The sequence below is a fragment of the Gouania willdenowi genome, chromosome 19 (assembly GCF_900634775.1).
Source record: "Gouania willdenowi chromosome 19, fGouWil2.1, whole genome shotgun sequence".
NCBI lineage: Eukaryota > Metazoa > Chordata > Actinopteri > Blenniiformes > Gobiesocidae > Gouania > Gouania willdenowi.
In genome coordinates this window covers 18,660,264-18,681,210 of record NC_041062.1, presented here as the reverse complement: position 1 = coordinate 18,681,210, position 20,947 = coordinate 18,660,264, and the positions used below count along the sequence as shown (strand labels likewise).

Genomic DNA, 20,947 nt, shown 5'->3' with positions numbered 1-20,947 from the left:
TCTCAGATATGGTGCTTGCAACATTTGGATGTGAGGCGCTAAAGGAGGTTTCACAGCAGTGGATATTTGTGCTACATTTCAATCATCCAGTGCAAACTGTGAAAGAGGCTTTTGTTTAATGAATCGTATCAAAACGGCATCCGCAAATCGTCTTGAAATGACACAGTTGGAACAACTGATGTGCATAAAGTCAAAGCAGAAACAAGATGGGGGCATCGAATACAACCTCTGGAAAGGTGAGATCACATGTAAATATATATATATATATATATATATATATAAAAACTGAAATCCCTGATCAGATTTCTGCTTCTTCTAGTGTCATTTATTGGGAATTTTCATTCATGGATATTAATCATTTAATGCTGTTATTACATTATTAGTAGTAGAAATGCTAATTTAAAAATGTGCATCACTAAACATTACAGAGAGAGAATTACAGGAACTGTGATAGACCATCTAGGGTGCATCTTTGACAGACATTTTTTATTTAGTTTTGGTCATAGTTTTTTTTTCACTAAAATGCAACTTGGTTTTAGTCAAAATGTAATAATTAGGACTATTTAAAGACCGTGTAAATCAGATTCAGCCATGTTCTTCTAAATAGGTCATAAATGTATTCTTTAAAACATGTAAAAGTCCATTTGACCGTTTATAATGTAATTGTGGAGCTGGGGGATGCACATATTTGGACTCGGGCGAAGCAAACCTTTCCGCTGACACCTTGTTTAGCCCAATCCGAGCACTTTTGGAAAACCAATGGGAGAAGCACTATTGACGCTGGAGCCACTTTCACACTGCTCTCTCCCATAGAAACAGTACATGGAGGCGGCGTCTTTTCCCGCGAGTGGGCATGGTTCCAGCACCTCTAACTGACACGCCCCCAGCGTTTCAGTTAGAGGCAACTAAAATTAAAAAATAACATTTTATGCATTTTTTTAAAGGTTCAATTACCATTTATCAACCGGATATGGGATAGTATTAATGTTTGTAAGTACACAAACAAATTTGGTGTGATCAATGATAAACTTAACAAATCAGACAGTTGCTCAAAATTATCTGTGAAACTCAGTCATTGGTTTTTTGCTGGTGATCTTGAGCAGTGGTTCTCAAACTTTTTGGTCCAAGTATGCCCTCTTCTCATATTTCTGAATCCAAGTACCCCCTTGGTCGAACGACAACATTTTGCTCAAAATTATAAACTATAAAGCATAACGATGGAATGAATGAGTGATAACACACATTTTTAAAGAATCCCATTGCAAATAAGTGGAATGAAACAGTATTTAGTGCAGTGGTTCCCAACCTTACCCTACCTAGGGGTACACGTACCCCCATTTGAGAAACACTGATCGAGAGCTTACATAACAGTTTTTTGTTGTTTTTTCTTCAACTTCTTCAATAAATTGTTTGTAAAATGTAATCCTTTTATACTTGATAAAGTAAACCATTTTTAGAGGAATCTTGTCAAAATATCTGATCCCAGCCAAACATCCAACGGACCAGGAAAAATTCATCTGAGCACGTGCCGAGCCGACACTTCTGAGGACAAAAAGGTCCCGTCAGAACTTTTACAGGAACCCTCTTTGACTCGAAAGCCATGGCGGTCATACAAACTTACTTAATTCATCCTCTTTGTTCCCGGTGGAACATGAGGCTCAGATATTCTACTTTCATCTGATCTTGTGTGCCTTGCCCCACGATAGGTTTGCAGTTTGCACAGTTCTCCACCAGGTGGTTTTTGGCCACCCTTTGCTTCCTTATTCCCAAATGGGGTCCATCTCAGGGCTACTTATGGAATACAGATCTGGTCCACGGTGACGACACGTCCAAGCCATCGCGACACTCTGCGTTTTTGTAAAGGTCCTCATTGGAGAATTTTTCTGTTCCAAAAGATGAGATGAATCTTCTGGCGACACCCATAGTAGTGGAATGAACTGATCCTTCTCACGTCGCTCTCAAGCACTCGCCAGCATAAAGAGCCATAGAGCAGGACTGACTAAACATCAGGGTTGGGGTCAATTACATTTTTCAATTACAATTACGTCTTAAGTCAATTACAACTCAATTTGCATTTTTCCGAATTACAATTAATATGACAATTATTACTTTCCCCTGAAAGTCAATTACAATTACTATTAATGACAATTACTGATTTTTTAATAAATTAGTCCATAAAATGTAACCTTCCTCTTGTGTTAGATTTCTGTCAGCATCTCTTATAAAAACGGGTCAGTTTAGTCTTAAATCCGTTGTAAATTTCACTGAAAAATATTATCTACAATGTAATTTGTTTCTTATCTATTGGTTACATTGTTAGGCTTCCTAATTAATTAAAATATTGGTATAAATATTTTTGGTGTGAGTGTCTGAGCCTTTTTTTTTCTGTCAATTTACCCGTGGATTAATTTTTCCACAGGTTTGCGTTTAATTAAATTGTAATCGAGAGGTTCTATAGAATTTCCATGACAATTACAATTACAAAGTCAATTATCTGAACTCAATTATATTTTAATTATGATGACAACAGCAACCAATATTTCCAGTTACGCAATTCCAATTATAATTGACTCCAACCCTGCTATTGTGCAGCTGGATCTTGGTTTTGAGGCTGAACTGCTTGGATATCCAGATGGTGTGAAAGCTTCCAAATGTGCTGCGAGCTTTTCCCCGAGTCTTATACTGATGTCCTTGCTGCATGAATTGTTCTTACATATGTTACAGAAACTCTGATTACTGCTTTAAACAGTGGATGGTGGGCATAGTGTGTGGAAAATCACCGACGGAGGTGAGCTGAGGCGAATGGAGCCAAGATGTGACCCAGAATCCTCCACTAGCAGAGGTACTGGCTGAGTTATGCACACACACGTCTCATGGCTCGTGTCTTAACTACATTTTTATGTCGCTCGCACAGAGAACACGTTGTTCAGTATCACAGAGTTGTCTGCTTTCCAGTTCAACCATGTGGTGATGTTTACATATTTCCACACCTTGGATTCCTACATCTGTGTAAAGCTGCTCCAAGCTGTTTTTTTCACTGCCTTCCCATATTGAGTGAACAAATCCAGTTTACCAGCTGAAGTGATCTGGGTTTAGACCGTCGTGAGACAAGTTAGTTTTACCCTACTGATGATGTATTGATGCAATAGTAATCCTGATCACTGATAAGTGAAATTTTGAGAAAAATCAGGTCTGAACCAATCGCGACATCATGAATCTGAACTCGTAACTAAGACTCAAAATTAGAGCTTGAAATGTAAAAAACTAGTTGCTTTTTAGAATAAAAAAACAGTCGAGTGGTTTTGATAAACTAATGGCCACGGTTACATGATGTTTTTTAATTCAGAATTATTTATTTTATAATTAAAGTGTTCTGCTTCATATAATTGTTATTCCCGTATTGAGGTTTACATGGAAAACTGGTTTATTCCGCTTTAGGTCTGGGGGTTGAGAAGGCTCTGATTGGACAGGGGGCGAACGTGACGAATCACGTCAATCGGGGAAAAAAAAAAAAACACAACAAACCTTTTATTGTTTACTGTAACACAGAACACCACACATGAGTACTGTTTTCACCTTCATTTTGATTGTAGTTTTGAAGCAGCAGCTCGACAATAACATACTTTGGTCCACGAAAAAGCCCACAAAAGCCCAGTAAAACTCCGGAAAACAATAACCAGGAATAAATAGTGGGTCCCTGGCAAAGATAGTAGCTCTAACAACCGTTACCATGATAAACTTGGTAATATTACAGCCTGTGCAGAGACATGGGGACGCATTTACTCCGTCACCGGGTCTTAGTAAACAGAATAAACCAGCTACCTAATTCGGAATTAAGTTCCATTCGGAATTAAATTAGCATTAGGAATTAAGTGTTTACAAGGTCAGGTTAAAGAGGAATTAAGTTTTAATCTGCTTTAAAGAGGAATTAAAGCTCTTATGTAAACGTGGCCAATGAAGTAATCTAAATAATCATTCCCACAGCTGCACATACAGTACATAGTGGCGAATCCCACTAGATTCTATATAAGCTCTTTATAAGCGCTTTCTCACTCACTCACTCACTCAATTCCACACAATACATGTTTATAAATGTATTTTGGGGATAAAAATCTTATCTAAACAAAGTATATTTATCTGACCTCCTGTGGGTCTTTGTTTTTAGCTTTTCTGTTGACGAATCCCTGCAGATTAGCAGTGACATTTATGCAGTAAAGCAGTGAATAAAAAGAAGTATTTGTAAGCAAACGAAATTTGAGAAAATGCAAAAAAATATAACAGAAACCGAACATAAGAATTAAAAAAACTAAAACCAGACCATCTCCAATGTGATTACTTGCTGTTGCAAGACTGTATAAATGGTTTACCTACTTTGAAAGGTACAAATGTAGCTTTTACCCCCACAATATAGAAATATTTTCATTTTTAACTAAATATCATAGATAATCAACCCACATTTTTGAAGTTATTTAATAGATTGACTGCTAATTTAGTTCTATAGGCCTTATTTTGACACTTTGAGGTGACACGATTGATACTGTAAATGATTATTTAGTATCTTTGAAGTAGCTCACAGTTTTAGAAAGTTTGGTGACCCCTACTGTAAGCATTTAAGAAAAGGGGGGACATTGTGGAAATGGAACAATGTACAGACACTGGAAGCTCTGTTTAAGCTGTAAATTCAACAGTCGTCCTTTGAGGCGACAGTTACGAACATGAGCAGATTGAAATGAGAGAGTAAACTGGACATTTAGTAACACCTCTAATATTACAATAATAATGTGTAGTAGATCCGCATTGAGAAGAGCCAGATGAGATGGCTCGGGCACCTAATTAGGCTGCTCCCTAGTGAGGCGTTCAGGACACGTCCCTCCGGAAGGAGACCTCGAGGAAGACCCAGGACACGCTGGAGGGACTATGTCTCTCGGCTGGCCTGGGAACACCTCGGGATCCCCCTGGAGGAGCTGGGGAGAGGTAAGTCTGGGCTTCCCTGCAAGGGATGCTGCCCCCGCGACCCGGCAACGGATAAGCGTAGGAGTATGGATAGATGTGCGGCAGATCTACCTTCTGTAAGTGTCTTTCTTCCAATAATCTCCCTGTTGTGAGGCTACTGAGAACACCAACACCTGTGGGAGTCTCTTTGCTTCTTTCATGAATGAGTGCGTTATTCACAGTGTCCTGAAACGTGTTTTTGTGTGCACTGAAAAAAAAAAGAGAAATAAGAAAGAGGGAGAGAGAAAAAAAAGGAGAAAATAGTGATTTGACCATAAAAAAAAAGAGGAACACTATAGAAGCAGAGAAAGGACAAGAGGCATGCAGACAAATGATGTCACACTCCTGGGATTAAATCAGATGTCTTCAGGCTTAGACAGTCATTGCACGCCCTTCTAACATCTTTTAAGATACAACGTCACCATCCAATGACTCCACCAGCATCTCATTTCTATCCCCGCAGGGAGCGAGGACAGAGCCGTGTTCCTATTTCCCATCTCACGGCCCATTTCTACCTGCTAAAGACAAACGTTTGAAGTTTGAATGGAGGGCGACACACTGATGAAGTGCCACAGAATGACATTAACCCCCTTTGTGAATGTGGTTATCTTATATCAGAGTTCACCTCAAATAAAAAAAAAAAAAAAATGAAAGAGTTTGAAGATTCTTGCTCCAGCAGGATCCGGCCCAAATTAAAGGGCCCATGTTAAGCTAAATTGACTTTTCTGTGCTTTAAACATCATAAAAGTGTTATTTGGGCTTCATACACATGCTCAAAGTGTTTTTTTCATTGATTCCCTCAATCGTTGGTTAGAGGGTGATTTGCTCCTTTCCTACTACACCACACCTCGCTCCAATGTGATGACACGTTCCCACTTTGATGAGAGAAGCCGCGCCTCCAGGAAGCTCTCTGCCGTGATTAACATGTAAACAGCCCCGCCCATGAAGGTGAGCATTTCAGCGTCCTTCGCGCAGTGCTATGTATGTATTTTCTACAGTCTATGTATGTACCGGTGAACGCCCCGCCCCCACGCTCTGTCTCGTGTTTATAAAGCAGCATGAGCTCAGCTACGAAGTGGGTGGGAGGAGGGCGGGCCGTCCTCTAGCCCTACGTCACCGTGCAAGGAGGAGGAAGTCAGTGTCCCGTCTGTAGACACGCCCACTCATGAATATGCATAAGTAGGCCGCAAATCAGCCTGTTTGTATAGAGTTGCTCAGAAAGTGACTTTTCAGAAGCTAAAACTCCAGAAAACAGGCGAGTTTGGGAAAACAAACCTCAAATACTATGTTTTTGGGGTTCTTAGAACAAATGGAGATGGGTGAAAACTAGCATGACATGGGACCTTTAAGCTCTGCTCATATTGGAGTTTTTTGATGTACAGTGCCTCATTAATCTGATACTCATTTCTCGATATCGGATCAGGACACACCTCGTTGCCAGGCTTTCTGCTGAACATGAAGATGTTACCTTTTAACAACCTATGGCCTAGAGTCTGAATGCTTCAGTGCAATAAAATTTAAATAATGTACGTAAATGTAATATTCTTTGAAATTGTGTTGAATTTCCTTGTTGTAGATTGATGCAATAAGTGTTAAATATTCAAATGTAAATGACACTGATGCTGTGGCAGACAATATGGCCTCCTGAGAGTCTTTAGTCTATGAATGATGGATGTAAAACTAAGACAATGATTGTAATTATCATCATCTTTGTGCGTTATTAATCCTCACTGTCATTATTTTAAGTGTTTTCTCCTATTCTCGATAAACCAGCCACTACTACAGCCATAATCACGCACACACGCACACACACAGAATGGCACCTCTTTAGCACCATGTGACATAAGCCTCTGTGCCACTGAAAACATCTGGATGAAGAGCTGAGGTCTCCCAGGTTAACACCAGCTATGGCCATAGGGTGACGTAGAAATTAATCTTTGGGTCGTGGCCCCATGTAGGGTCGCCTGTAATTTAAACAGGGTCTCCTGAAATGTCTAGGGGTGTCCCAATCCGATATCGGATATCGGTCCAATATTAGCCTGAAAACGAATATCGGATATCGCATTCGAATTAAAAAAATTTTTTCCAATTCATTTTTATTATTATTATTCAATTGTAGAATACTGTAGATAATATTTTGAAGGTTAAAATGTATGTAACCAATTGGTTAATAATAAATGGGTCGTATGACCCATTTATTATTAACTGTTGCTGACTATTGTTCTCTGTTTGAGTAACATCGCTTTATCAAGCCTTTTCTAACATTCCAAACTACAAAATAAGTAATAATTACATTTTATTAAAGAAAAGAGAGAGAAAAAAATGTATATCCAAAAAAAAAGTATGTATGATTCATGCTGATATCGGCCATTACGCTAGGCTGCAATATCGGTATCATATCGGAAATGACAAAGTTGTATCAGGACATCCCTAATAATTACTAATTAATAATATATATATATATATATATATATATATATATATATTGCTAATTTTATCACCTCTAGCTCAGACAAGGGCAACAGGAGGCTTGGGGGCCACATGCGGCCCCTGGTCTAATTTTGAGTGACCCCCAAAGTAAACAAAGAAAATGATTAAAAGAAACATACACAAAAAATATAAAACACAGGCAACCATATTCACATTTTTTGGGCATGTACAAAACTGAGACAATTTTTGGACAATGTTTTTGAAGCTCTTGAAAATGTATTCCATCAAAACCCAGCTAAAGATCCTAAAGTGGCAATTCTGGGTCTAATACCAGCAGGCATTAGTGGAAAAGCGACAAAATATCTCTTACAAATAATGACAACAGCAGAAATTAAATGTTTTACAATTAGGGGCAGATTCACTAAAGGTTTAGGGGTATTAAAACGTGTGCAAACGTCACTCCACGCACTAATAAGGCGAATCAGGAGTGCGCGTCACAATGCGCCCTCAATCCAAGTAGGCGGATCTCACAAGGCAAAAAAAATGGGGGGAGGAATTGCAAATAAATGAATGCAGTGAGAGCAATGCAATTCATCAAATCTGGAACTGTTTGCGGTGGTGTTTAAGCACCGGAAAATAGTACAACTGACAAGCAGGTGCAGACACACACGCAGAGATCAGGTGCAGTAAATGTTGACACAAAACACAGCGGAGATGGAAAAAAATGCAAATCCAATTAACCTTTCTAGTATAATAAAATCATTGAAATAAAACAATAGTCAATATTAACGTCCACTGAATAAGAAAATGCAGAGTAAAGTTGCACACCCGTGGCTGTGCGTCTGTGGAGTCTGGTGCCGCTGCGGTGCAGAGAGGATGCTGTGCGCGCTATGGACGCACTGCTTCAGTGATGTTTTCGTCAAACTCTGATGTGGCGTTAATGGAAAGAGCGTCAGGCCAGAATCAGCTGATCAGATGTGTAATCTACGCAGTGATGGCACAATGTTCACGTATGAGAGTGTGGTGACACAGCGCTACTCAGGATTTCAGACCTGCTGGACGACGCTCAATAGATCATCTTCAAATGATGCAGACTGATGTTGCTGTATTAACGTGTCCAAATCTGCCTATTTTTTTTGTCATACACCATGAAACCGATAGAATTTTGAAAAATGCTGTAATATAAATGTTTGCTCATACCGCCCAGCCCTACCTTGTATCACTCTTTTTTTTTTTAAATCAAAACACAATGGTTTAAGGCAGGGGTCTGCAACCTGCGGCTCTGGAGCCTCATGTGGCTCTTTGAGTCCTTTGCCATGGCTCCATATAGCTTTAAAAAAATACTGAAATAAAGAGTTATTTTCTTACAGAGGCTATTAATGATTAATGAAAAATAAAATCATGATATAACAATTTCTTAACTTATAAATAAATCACGTTGTGCACCTTCCTACTTCATCTCCTGCAACATAAAGTTAAATATTCATGCTTTATGTGTGGCAAGAAATTAGCAATTAGCATGTGTTGACCACATGATCATGCATTAATACATTAAATACATTAACATAAAAAATATTATTTATATAATCTGTGTTCATGTAAACTGAAATGCGTGAGAATTTGAAGATGCAATACACGGTTTTGTTGTTATTTTTTTATGTCAATTCATTATATTTTATTTTAAACTGTTTTTAAGTTGCCATTTACTTGATCAAATCAAATTAAATCAAACATTATTCTATATAATTTTAACTGTATAGAATTTAATACACTGTATTGTCTACATTGAGGCGGTATTTTTCCGAGTCCAGGAGGACTTTATTCGGGGTGAGATGAGGTTAAATGGCTCCTTTGAGAGTAAACGTTGCAGACCCCTGGTTTAAGGTAATGTACCAAGCATGAAAATAAGCATACACACAATAGATAATTGAAATGCACAGTGGTGTGCTCGTTCTCTGTTCCAGTCGAGTCTCTTAAATTAAAAGGAGCGCAAGAAAAATGGGAGTAAAAGGTGAAGGACGAGGAGAGGGAACAAACAAAACACACGTTATTCAGTGTTAATTAAAACAACAGAACTTTTTTACATACGGTATGTGCCTGTTGAAATGAAGGGTTGGGCTTTATGCTTATCAAAGTACAGAATGCGTGCACATACATCTATATATGCACGCACTGGAAACAAAAAGAGTGGCTTTAGTTTACAACTCTGGGATATTCTATTTATGTGAACACTTTTAAAAGTTGTGTACTGATGAATAGGTGTTAAAAAACCCACACTCACTTTCACACTGGGAAAGAGAAAAAAAGGTAAATTCAGAAATAGAAATACTTTACTTTTTGGTAAAATGGCTCCACAGTGACGAAGTTATAGCAAGGAAAGAAGCACGAGACAAGATCCTTACAACATAGATTATATTACCATAATGAATTCAATCTGTGAATAAATAGGCATTAAATTAGCGAGAAACAAATGAAAGGTGTGAAATGAGAAACTGAGTAAGCTCAACCCATCACTCAAATATAAATACATTTTTAAAAATAAAAGAGATTTGTGCATGTTATTTGTGTGAAAGAGGCATGTGTTTTTTTTAATTTGCCGTAATTTCCATGTGTAACAGTTGGTTTTGGTTACAAAATGAAATATATAACTGGTCATGCTGAAAGATAAGCACTGGGTAAAAAAAAAAAAGAAAAAGAGTGCCCAAACTGAAAGCTAGACTAGCACAGCCTGTGCTGAACCTCTATTCAAACAATGGGAAGTCATCTATCTATAAAGCAAAAAACGTCTGCGTGCGTGCGTGTGTGGAGCGAATATCTCCCCGACACGGTATGAGTTCAACCTTAAACTTTGTCAAGGGCTTCCAAATACCACAAGTGTGTGCATTTGTTATTTTGGAGTAATTTGGTGTCGCAAAACGTTCATTTTAATTTTAAGATTACTGCTCCTTCTCTGTAATAAGCGCGCTACTTCCGGTTCCGGGTCCATGACGTCACTGTGTCGTTAAAAAAGTTTTTGTACTGCTAAAACTTATTTCGATTAATATTTCATGGTTATTTAAAATTATTCCCGTGATCCCAAACTTCCTTTAAATCGCGGGTCACGGACTTCACACACACTTACACACACTGATGCGTGTGAGAGTGCCGGGATGTACATGCTGAACGCACACAGAGCCGTTTAGAGAGAGTGCGACTTTGGTGTTGCAAAACCTTTATTTTTTAAGCTACTTCCAGGACTCTTTTTTTTTTATCTCTCAACAACTTGTGACAGATTATGCCCAGCTGACGCGCGTGCGTGTGTGTGTGAGCGATAACCCACGGAGGAGATGGAGGTAGCCACACACACACATTATTTATAATAACAATTAAAATATACTAAATGAGTAAAATAAAAAAAAAGTACACAAAACAATAGAAATGCACAAAAATATAAAAAACATATTACAGAAAAATACACCAAACAACAACAAAAACATGAAAATGACTCAAAATACACAAAACTAAATATTTATACACAAAATGACAACAGAAATGCACAGAACTACACCAAAAAATATACAAAAACACACAAAATGACTCCAGAATCACACTACAATGGCAACAAAAAGTAATAATTATACAAAAAAAGCACAAAAAGACAACTGAAAGATTAAAAAAAAAAAATACACGTAATGACTCCAAAAAACATACATTACAGAAAAATACACCAAACAAAAAAATAAAATAAAATTGAGGAATTAAACCAGGAAAATCACACACACTATTTTACTTTGCACCCACAAATAAACCCCTTCAGAAGACTACCGAGTACAGAGTATGTACAGCTCTTTGTATATCCAACCTTCAAACACATACTCATTTGGCCGTAATTGACAACTCTAATTAAGCTCCTCCCACTATATGAATACATACTTCCGACGGGCACTGTACTAGTAATGAATAATGTGCACCAAGGCAATAGATCACATTTTACATTTCCATAAATTGGGCTCCAATGATAAACCTGATAGAGGCATGGAGTCCTTCTGAATTAAATATTGAGTAATGTTGTTTTAAATGAGCTTTATTCCAGCTCCAGTCTGGTCCTAGAGAGCTGCTGTTCTGCAGGTTTTAGATGTCTACCACTTGGATTATCTTTATACAGAAGGCCTGATAGCTTCATTTTGGATTTTCCCTTCTAGACTTTCTACAGCAGATCCTCCATCTCCACTGTCTCACCATTAGCCTTCATGTCCTCCTTCATGGAAAGCTGCTCTCGTATAAATATAATATTGTGATATTAATCATTATAAACTCTACTAGTGCTCACATTTGGAGTTCATTTGCTCATTTTTTGTTCACTAGTGCACATTACTAGTGAAACAAAACGTGTCACTAGTACCAGTAGTGGGCCTTATATGCTAATAAGGAGGGATGAAAAAGCTAATTCAGGCTATCCGTTAGCTTTTGACCAATCAGGGAGCTGGATTTGGTTATAATCCCTCCTACTTCATTTGCATTGTCTACCAGTACTACTAGTGAATCTTTTGGCTTTACTAGTACTACTAGTAATGAGGTTCTCCAACTTTTTTGGCTCTAGTATCCCCTTTCTCTTACTACTGAATGAAAGTATCCCCTTTGTTCTACAACATTTTGCTTAGAAAACTATTAAAAAACAACAATAGATCATAATGATTTTAAAGAAGGTCATTTTGTAAATATGTGGAATGAAACAGTATTTACTGTTAGTGAAGTGGTCCCAAACCATTTTGTGGATCGTGACTTTTTTCAATTAGTTTTTGATCATGTTCCGAGTTCAGATTTTTGTTTTTTTTTTTTTTTTAATTATTTTACTGCATTTTAGTTGAACTAGAAAAAAAGTTTAAAAAAAGTCTTTTTTTTTTTTATTCCAGCTGACCCCATTGTTGAAAAACACTGATTTAGTGGCTCCCGAATATATATATTTCTATAGTTTTTATCATTTTCAGTCATCTCACGTATGGGGTGGGACCAAGACTGACACTTTATTTGTTCATTTTCCTCTCTGTCTTCTTTCAAGTACCCCCTGTAGTGCCATTGCATACCCCTAGGGGTACACCTACCTCCATTTGAGAAACACTGCACTAGTCGATTACAGTCTACTGGTACTAGTAGTGAGATTTTGAGTGTATGGTACAGAAGCGTAGAACTGCCACAGTACAAGTAGAACAAGTATATTGTTCCGACAATATAATACCATGTTTGTACAATATAATTACTGTTCATACAAAATAGTGATCCAAAATATATTTTCACCTGTGGCAGCTCTACGCTTCCGTAGTATGGTATTAATAGAACATCTTTCCAAACTCCCTCTCTTCTGCTCTCGGCTGGTAGTTCTAAAAGGACTGATAACAGCCTTTAACAATCAGGTGTGTTTAGCAGTGAGACACCTGGAAAAAGTGCACGAGAGGAGCTGTCCATGGTGGCTCCTTCAAAACTATCACTTTCAAAGCCCTAATTATAGATCAAAGCGTGTTCTTATCCTTGTGTGTATTTGGCTTTTTTCCCCCCTGCAATTCTTAATGCTGTTGTGTTATATTTTGAGCCGTAATGCTTTACCTGCCGCTTTTTTAACACACTCACAATTGCATCATAAATGTATTTCCAGTTGTTTTAACCTGGTTGAATAAATAAATAAATCAAGACACCAGGCACCATTGTTTACTATATGACCTTTGAGGTCGTAACGTGATACAATTGGGGTCAGTTTAAACCTTAATGAGAAAATCTTTCCAGCAGCAACATGATTGTATGCATCAAAGATGGACTGTGTTAATGCAACTGGTCATCAGATAACATCTCCCTGATGGTAACAATAATAATGTTTGTGCTAAGGCACACGTGTCAAATTCAAGGCTTGGGGGCCGAATCTGGCCCGCAGGAGAGGGCAAAAAAAGTCAGAAACCATGAATTCTAAACTAACAAATTCAGTTGTACATATCTCCAAATTAATACACAATTTCAATGAAACTTTACAATATTAGCTAGGCTCATTTTTAATCACAAATTGTAAAAAGAAATCTCAATTTTTCCCGATACCTGCAATTTTCTTCAAATTATTCCACATAATTTGTCCAAATTACATAAAAACAGGTCAAAAAATCAAATAAATTAAAAGTGAAGAGACTGGGACTGATGAGCGCCATATATATTTATGATTTATGTATAGGTAGAAGTGCAAACTAGAGCACAATAACGAATAAATTACTCATTTTCCAGCCTAAAATAGGGGGCCCACTTAAGATGAACGGCTCCTATTTGGCTCCTGAATAAAAATGAGTTGGACACCCCATGCTATAGTGTTTGCAAAAAAAAACTTAAAACCATTTTACCCTGAGAACAACATTGTGCATGTTGCAACTGTTTGTATTTTGGTCAAATCATGTGTACCCCCTCTTCATATCATAAGTACTCTCTCCATAAATTCATATGTTTTTTCATTTGTGTAACAGTGGACTCTCCTAAACCCCTATATCTGTCTCACACATTGGTTCCCTAAGGCTTAATCTATAAATTCAAAACAATTAATGTAATTTAAAGTGGCTTTTTTTTTTTAAATACCATCCAACTTTCACGCAATTACTTCAATGTTAAGCAAATAGCTAATTATTGTGTCATATTGTCAGAAGTGTGATAAAATGGCCTTTACAGCATAGGTAGGTAGGTAGGCAAACAGACAAACATTAAATAACCCTAATTGCAAGAAACTATAGTTGTTTATTAAGCAATAGTTTAATTGTTAGTTTGTGGTGAATTTGTTTAAAAAAATTGCCTAAAAAAAGAACGAGGAATATTTCCTGATTATTCTTAAATTAATTGTTAAATCTTTGCGAGTACCCCCCGCAATGTGCTCCTGTGCCCCTAGAGGTACACGTACCCCTGCTTGGGGACCACTGCTCTATAACACTAAAGCACACAGTCCATAGTACCAGACTTAAAAATAACAGGACAAAGATACTTATGGGAAGGATTCTGTCTCTAAATAAGTGAGTGCCTGACAGTGAACCTTAAACATAATAATTATCTTTAATGTCGGGGGCGGTGGCGTAACGGTTAAGGAAACGGTCTTGTAATGTAATCAGAGGGTCACGTGTCTGAATCTAACCTGGTCAATTACTGTGGGATGTTGACCAAGTCCCTTAAAGGAGCAGTCCGCAACTCTTAGATCCCTCTCTCCCTCCCCACTGCTTTCTTGTCCTGCCTCCAAACTTTCCAAGTCCCTCCCTCAGAGGAGCTAACAAGCTAACTTTAGTCCGACAGCAACATCACAGTAATATAACACGCTCTGTTAAAAGCACATTACTGCAGTGCTTCTCTCTCTCAATGTGCACACACCTCAGTAGCAGCAGCAACAACACAGTGTCACTGACAGCAGCCCACACGGAGGCTACTGCGAGCACATGAACAACATATGCACTACAGAGTTCTAGTGTAACAATTACAAATCAAATATAATGTAAATCAAACAGCAGTAATTACCTTTCAAGCGGAAAAGTCACCAATTCCATCTTCTACTCCTCCAGACCATACACTGTAAAAAAAGACGGCTCTCTAGCTCTGGGAAAGGGGCGGGGCCTGTGAGCAACAGCTGTCAGACAGTCCATCAAACACAATCCTGGCTCTGATTGGTTCTTTTTGCTCCGTTGTGGTGCATTCTGGCAATCTGCCAAAGGCTGCAGGAGCAGCAGGACGAGTCAATGAGCCTGTTTTTTTTCACACAAACTACTAGTTTGATGTAAAGCTGTTCTTACATAGTGACAGCTTTAGCAAAAAGTCCCTTTTATTAGAGTTGCAGACTGCACCTTTGACCCCAACTGATGGTGGTGTACGTCGCTTTGGACAAAAGGGTCTGCTATGCCTCCATATAAGTTAACGAAGGTGGTATTTTTTTTAAATTATATTTGATTTATTCGATTTCATTTATTCATGTCATTTCCTTGGCCTGGCTGGGTGGGATGGGTTGGGTGGGGAAGGGTGTGGGCTTGTTTGCATCCAGATATAACCCTTCATTTTGATACCTGACTTTTTGCACTCTGTATGTCGGTTTACTGTTAAAAAAAAAAAAAAAGTTACATAAAGAAAGTTGCAAAAGCGTCTTGTATTCATGGTACACGTTCATTTAATGTCCTCGTGGAAAATTCTCATTTAGGATTAATTTTGATGCAGAGAGTTCAGTCAAGCGAAATTCAATTATTCTTTAAAAAGAGCGTCTGTTCACAGATGTGATGAAAAGCCGTGATTATGGTTTCCCACTTTGTTAGCAAACAAACTTTATCATAGCTTAAATGTGTTAGTTACAAATACAAAAAGCTGACCCCTCCTGCTGTTACACACCACAGGTACGACACCTTATAATCAACCACCTGAAAGCTGCCATCAGAGCCTCCCAGCAGTGAGTCCCTGAGCAGGAGAGCTGCTCTGTTTCCTGATGAGAAACACCAAGTGATTCATGATCTCATTTTGTTGCAGGTAAACTAAAGATTGAGCTACGAGGACTTTTCCAAAACTGAGAGCGAGACAGCTTTAACACTTTGGAACGAAGGTATACATATGTGATGGATATTAAAACGGCAAAAGGTTAACAACTACAACAGTAAGTGTGTGCTGTGAAAGTGACAGAAAATTGTTCAGGTGCAATGTTAAAAATATGGTGTGCATTAGACTTTGTTTCAATCCCAATGGGTCCCAGGTGTTTTGATGATGAAAATTTCACTTTATAATGGTTTTGCTACAGTGATATACGTCCCTTTAGCCTCATATACAGGGCTAAAGTTAAAATTTTATATTTATTTATTTATTTATTTATTTATTTATTTATAATTATAGTTTATCCCACTATAGACCCCTTAATGGCCCACGTCGTGGAGGCAAAAACAAGAAACGCCGCTGGCTAAAGCACAGATACTGTATATATAAAACACTAGATGACGCAAGTGGCGGCCTACTTACCTCAGACAATCTGACGCGCTCTACGGTTGCTATTGGAAGGTGAGTGATCAGTTTAAACAAAAATACCCTTAACTAGATGAAATATTGACAGATTTACAAACGGTTTGCCTTACTACAAACCCTTATTATACGTAGGTATGACATAAGATGCTGGTTGAAAATTGAGCAAGTTAGGGTTATTTAAATTATAAATGCACCATTGACATCGATGTAATGAGCGTGGCCAGTTGTCTGAGGTAAGATGGCCGCCACGTTGCTACTTACAGCGCGGGTAAGTCATCTAGCATTTATATATATATATATTTCTATGGTGGTTTGCCTGCAGGCTAAGCCCCGCCCAACAAAACACGTCACAATGTTTACAAACAATCAAAGGGTCTATAATACGTCATAAGGAGGAAACTCCTCCTCCTTCTCACAATCCTGGCTCCTCCTACCCGACATAAGAATGTGAGCTCCTCCCTCTCAAACTACCTCACAGCTAAAACAAACACTGTGGTTTAATATAGAATATACAGTATACTTTATTGTCATATATGTATAGCTACATACACAAAATGTTCTCTGCATTTAACCCCTCCCTGAGAAGCAGTGGGCAGCCACGGTGTAGAACCCGGAGAGCAGTTAGGGTCAATATGAGGGACTGATCAACATCCCACAGTGATGGACCAGAGAGATTAGAACCAGCGACCCTACAATTACAAGCCTGCTTCCTTAACCACTAATCCCTTTATACACAGATAATACATTTACATTCAGTATCCAGTGTATAGATAATCCATGATGTAGATAATGCAAAGCACAGTGTGATTGTTCACAATCAGTTCCACTTTTAGTAGCCGTTACATATGATCCAACGTGTTTGTGACCCAATGTGAAGCAGCGGTAAAATAAAACACAAGATTATCACCTTAAATTGACTATTACTGGGGTCAGAATAGGAGAGGATGACAAGAAAGTGACTTAGCAGCTTAACACTCTGGTGACTGTTTGAAACAGCTGACTCAGCTGACAGACTGACTCCGCTGCTGCTGCTGCACAAACACATCCTGAAGCAACGTTTGTCGGACTCACAATTACAATAGCCTCTTAAATAGCTAAGTGTTTTACTGTAACGTGCAATATTTTGGCTGAAAACAATAACAAGAGTGTGTGAATAACAAAAGAAAATCACTATGGTGATCAGCTGCGGCATGAAGTCTGCGTCTACAGACACGCCTAGTCATGCATATGCATGAAGGCCCCCAAAACACCCTGTTTTTAGAAGCGTCATGAAAGTGACTTTGCTAGTACAATGCAGTTCTCCGGTTGTTTGCGCGCGCATGCACCTAATTTAGTATGCATATACGTCACATGAAATGGGTCTATTGAGAACCTAATTGTAATTGACTTTCGGGGGAAAATAATCATTTTTAATTGTATTTGGGAAAAATGCTGTTCACTGTAATTAAAATTCAAATTGACTCCTGGTCATGACCCAAAAAAGATTGAGAACCACTGGAAAAAAGAAAAAGAGGAAAAACGAGCAAGAAAATACAACTTGAAGAAAGATGGACACTTTGGACGAACAAATGTGTATGTATGCTGTGATCAGTGGAGCAGGTACACTGCAAACAATGATTAGCAAAGCACGACGGTGATTTTTTTCTTGTGCTTAAAATCTGGCAGAAGTAGACGACAGATACGGAGGCTGAAAATAAAAGACCAATAGAAAGCTGAAATTTGGGGACATGATGTAAGAGGAGCAGTTCTCTCAGTGTGTGTGTGTAGTGAAACATTTTAGATGTGTTCATTCGCTCAAGAGTGTCTTATTCTCATGATTGATGCTGGTCTTTTCAAAAATGATGGCTCGCTGTTCAATCACCATCACAAAAGCTTCAGTTATACAACAATAAGTGTTTTGGTCACTTTGGCCACCCATTAGCCTGTCTAAGAACAAAAGCAGCTTCCACAGGGAGATGTGGTATGAATACAGCCTGGAAAGGGATGTGTCCAATCCACCAGATGGGCTGTGCATTAAACCAGCTCCAGGGATGAACACTAGTCTCTTAGCGACTGTGCTCCAGAAGAAGAAATTAGGCTACATCCAAACAACACAGCAAAGATGTTCCACCTGGATGCTGCAGTCAGGCCTTAAATCCACAGATGCAGGTGGACAGTGATCATTACTTTAAGCCTGGCAGTTATTTCTGCATGTGCTCAGAAAAGTAAAGCATAGCGAGACTGGTGTCAAATGACAGCATCCTTTCTGGATATAAGGGTCTGGTCTGTGGTCTGTGTAAGTCTTACAACACTGAGAAAATTGCTCCGTTTCAAATTGTACACATTTGTGATGTCACAAATGAAATCAAGAAAAAAAATACCCTCTCCTCCACTGGTAACTCCACCCCCAACCTGATGAAAACTTTTGCGAAATTGTTTTTCTCGCTAGCGAAGGAGTGATGGCTACCTGTAAAACTAAATACAGAATTGCTGGTGCTGCGCCTCCACAGTTAACGTACACTGTAGTGTAAGCACTGTTTGGTCATGGGGAGGTGTACACCGCTCTTGTGGCTCGGCGCATTGGCGAACCTGTTATATCGTCTCGTATCGCTAACCTGACGTGTTTATGACACAATGCGACACAGCGGTTGGAGAAAACAAATGATTATCACCTTGAATGCACTATTCCTGTAGTTAGAAGAGCAGAGGAGGAAGAGAAAGTGACTCAGCAGATTAACACTCCGGTGAGAGTTTGAATGAGTGCTGCTGCTGCGAGACCCTAAGCGCTGAGACGGACTCACAATAACAATAGCCGCTTAAATATCCATGTGTTTTACTGTAATGTGCAGTTTTTTGGCTGAAAACAATAACAGTGTGTGGATAGCAAAAATAAAATTGCTTTGGTGATCACTGATCACCCTGTGAAAGAGCTAGACATGAAGTGAGTGTACGTCTTTAGACACGCCCACTCAAAAATATGCATAAGTCGGCCCGATTTTAGAACTGCTCAGAAAGTGACTTTTCAGAGGGCTAAAACTCTGGAAAACAGGCGAGTTTGGGAAAAATAAATGTTTTTGGGGTTCTTAGAACAAATGGAGATTAGTGTAAGATTTACAAAGAATATGAGTTTAGAAAAAGTAAAAAGGACTCTTACTGCAGGGTTGGGGTCAATTATAATTATAATTGCGTAGTTGATAATTGATTACAATTATGGCGTAATTACGTTTTATTATAATTTTAAAAATCTGTTCCTCTCGTGATTGTAATACATTATAATTGAGTTCAGATAACTCACTTTGTAATTGTAATTGTCGTTAAAATTCTATTTTAAAAAAAACTGTCAACTATAATTTTACTCAAAACTGGGGAGTCATGTTACAGTTGTATGTACAGTTCTACACAAAATATAGTTAATTATTAAATTAGTGTTTAAAATCAAGCTTTCCCATATTTTACCATTGGAAAAAAAAAATTAAAATCTATACTTTCATGGATCAGGCAGACAAACACGGCAACCAATAGATAGGAAAGAAATGAAATTTTGAATATTTGTTCTTAGTGTATTTTACAGCTAATTTAGTACCAGTTATCATAACAGATGCTAACAGGAAGCTAACACAAAAGGAAGGTTAACTTTTATTAGGAATTGAACTTAAGTAATTGAGAATTTAATTGTGATTGACAATCTGAGGATAAAAAAATAATTGTAATTTAATTTATAAATGGTGGTAACTGTAATCGTAATTAAATTGCAACATAGAACATAGATAATTGAAGACGTAATTGTAACAAAAATAAACTGACCCCAACCCTGCTATATTGTACCTCTGTACTACTAATAAAATGCCCAAATCTGTATGTTTCATCTGACATGCATCTTGAAAAGTAATAATTAACCAAATATGAAAAAAATTACAATAAAAACAAAGGTTTTTGGCCCACAACAGTATAAGCTTGACCAATGTGAAAATGAGGCAATAACAACAACAGGGGGGCATTTTGAGTTAAAGAAGTAGAAGAAGAACATGTTTGATGTGGAGAAAGATGAATGAAGCTACTGCCACGAAGAAGGAAAAATGGTTGAACGAGCAACAGTGACAGAGATCCCTTTCAGTTGGTGACCATTTTATCAGGTGATGCATTGCAGTGAAGGTTCGACGCGCTCTCATATTGGAAGCCATTTGTTTGGCCACAATGTAATATAACTACATTACTGAGAAAACATTTCTTTCCATTTGCAAACAGCCATCAACTATAGCAGTGGTTCTCAAACTTTTCAGCCCGCGACCCCCAAAATAGAGGTTCCAGAGATTGGGGACCCCCACTGTGCCTGAAGGTGGTTGAGAACAGACATGAAGATTGAAGAACAGTCATGTGGAGACAGGGCCATCTATAATAGTAGGAATAATTAGTTTAAACTGGCAAATAATGGACAAATCGTGAATGTGGTTAAATTGGCAAAAATAAGCATGAAATATGGTGAAAAGGGGTTAAAAGTGACAATAATGGGTCATTGTGTGCAGCATTAGGTGGGAAAAGTGGTGGAAAGGGTTTATAAAGGTGCAAAAAATGT

The 20,947-nt window shown here is 38.2% G+C and overlaps 1 protein-coding gene across 3 annotated transcripts in view; it reads right to left on the bottom strand.

Moving 5' to 3' along the window:
• Nucleotides 1-20,947, bottom strand: part of snx29 (sorting nexin 29) — a 228,497-nt gene that overhangs the window by 57,456 nt on the left and 150,094 nt on the right. Inside the window, exon 19 of one of the 3 annotated variants that reach the window (XM_028477030.1) lies at nt 5,074-5,200. The exons of the other annotated variants lie outside the window; for them this stretch is intronic. Within the exon in view, the coding sequence (XP_028332831.1) occupies nt 5,165-5,200 (36 nt within the window). The 3' untranslated portion in view covers nt 5,074-5,164. Of the gene's footprint in view, nt 1-5,073; nt 5,201-20,947 lie in introns of those variants that run through there. 3 annotated transcript variants of the gene reach the window in all.